Source organism: Microtus ochrogaster (assembly GCF_000317375.1).
Source record: "Microtus ochrogaster isolate Prairie Vole_2 chromosome 14 unlocalized genomic scaffold, MicOch1.0 chr14_random_1, whole genome shotgun sequence".
Lineage (NCBI taxonomy): Eukaryota > Metazoa > Chordata > Mammalia > Rodentia > Cricetidae > Microtus > Microtus ochrogaster.
In genome coordinates this window covers 116246-118006 of record NW_004949096.1, presented here as the reverse complement: position 1 = coordinate 118006, position 1761 = coordinate 116246, and the positions used below count along the sequence as shown (strand labels likewise).

The 1761-nt window shown below is 40.8% G+C and overlaps 1 protein-coding gene across 1 annotated transcript in view; it reads right to left on the bottom strand.

The window, feature by feature from the left end:
- The window catches only part of Ccdc73 (coiled-coil domain containing 73), a 126863-nt gene extending 125307 nt beyond the window's left edge, over positions 1–1556 (bottom strand). The window contains exon 1 of the mRNA XM_005364019.3: positions 1425–1556. Coding sequence (XP_005364076.1) covers positions 1425–1556 — 132 coding nt within the window. The remainder of the gene's footprint in view (positions 1–1424) is intronic.
- Positions 1557–1761: the final 205 nt, after the last annotated feature.

Genomic DNA, 1761 nt, shown 5'->3' with positions numbered 1-1761 from the left:
TGACTGGTCGATAATGAACATTAGATGAAAACAAAAACAAACCGAAACAAAGCCAAGCAAATAAAACCAGATTACTACTACAGTGGCTTTTGTTCATTTCCTCTTTCCAGAAGCAGCTGCAGTCTACCCTACAATAGAGTTAACAATACAGTTTCAGACTTAGATCAGCACAATCCCAGAAGAGAATGCTTTTGAAGTTTTGCATTATAAAGCTATCTTGCTGTCTTAGGGTTTCTATTGCTATAATAAAAACACTGTCTTAGTTAGGGTTAATATTGCTGTGATAAAACTCCACGACTGAAGAAGGATGCTTAAAAGAAATCCCACACTAGCTCAGAACTGAGTATACTAGAAGGCTATTTTTTAGGTGTAGACTCACAGATCACAATCCTCTGCTGGAAAGGGAACAGCGACCACATGCTTTTAATCAGCATAAGAGGCCACGCCCAAGTGGGCGGGTAACTTAAAGACTACTGGTGGCAGGAATTCCTACAGCACACGACCAAAAGCAACTTGGGTAGGAAAGGGTTTATTGCATTTATATTTCCATATAACAGTTCATCATTGAAGACAAGGAACTTAAATATGGCAGATATATGGAGGCAGAAGCAGACGCAGAGGCTGTGAACATATGTTGCTTTCTGGCTTTCTTTCATGGCTTGCTCAGTCTGTTTTCTTATAGAACCCAGGGTCACCAGTCCAGGGATGGCACCACTCACAATAGGCTGGGCCTTCCTACATTGATCACTAATTAAGAAAATGTCCTACAGGCTTGTCTACAACTGGATCTTATGAAAGCATTTTCTCAATTGAGGTTCCGTCTTTTCAGATGACTCTAGCTTGTGTCAATCTGACATAAAATTAGCCAGCACAAATACCATGACCAAAAGCAGCTTGAGGAAAGAGTTTATCAAATTTTCTAGGTTTTAGTCCAGGGAAATCCAGACAGGACATGATGGCGGGAACCTGGAAGCAGAAACTAAGGCAGAGGCGAGGAAGGACAGCTGCTTATTGGCTTGCTCTCTCTAGCTTGCTCAAATTCTCATACCATCCAGAACTATCTGCCCAGGGGTGGCACCCTGGGTAAATGGACCCTCCCAAATCTATCAAAACAATGCCCTACAGACCTACCTACAGTCCAGTCTCAATTAAGATGCCTTATTCTCAGATGGCCTCAGCGGTGTCAACGGAACAGAAAAACTAGCCAACATACCTGCTAAAGCCTGTACGTTTTACAAATACTAGCCACACATACCTTCTGAGCTGAATTTGATCCCCAGAACCCAAGTAGAAGAGGAAGAAGAGAACCAACTCCACAAAGCTATATTTTTTCTTTATAAATAGGAGGTTGTTTGGGAGTCTTGAAAGGAAAAAGAAACTGGAAAAATCAAAGCTTTCTATTTAAAACCTTAAGAGGGGCTCACCCTTCTCATGCGCAGCTCTTCCACTGCTTCGAGTAAATTTGTTCTGAAATCCAGGAGCTGAATAGAAGCCATTGTCTCTAAAGAACTCTGAAGCGTGAAGGTAGATGATGAGGATTTGGTGCTATCCTCCATGTTAATATTTATTTCATTTCCTGCAATTCAAAAAGATTACTTATGTTTTTCTAGAAAACCCACAGCTACCATAAAAAGACATTACCCCATAATCCTCCAAGTTCAACACTAAATAATAATGCTGCTATCCCTCATACTTACTCCAATATTTATAGAAAGACACTTGGCAGCAATGGCTTTATTCTACTTCTCATGCTTGAGGGTT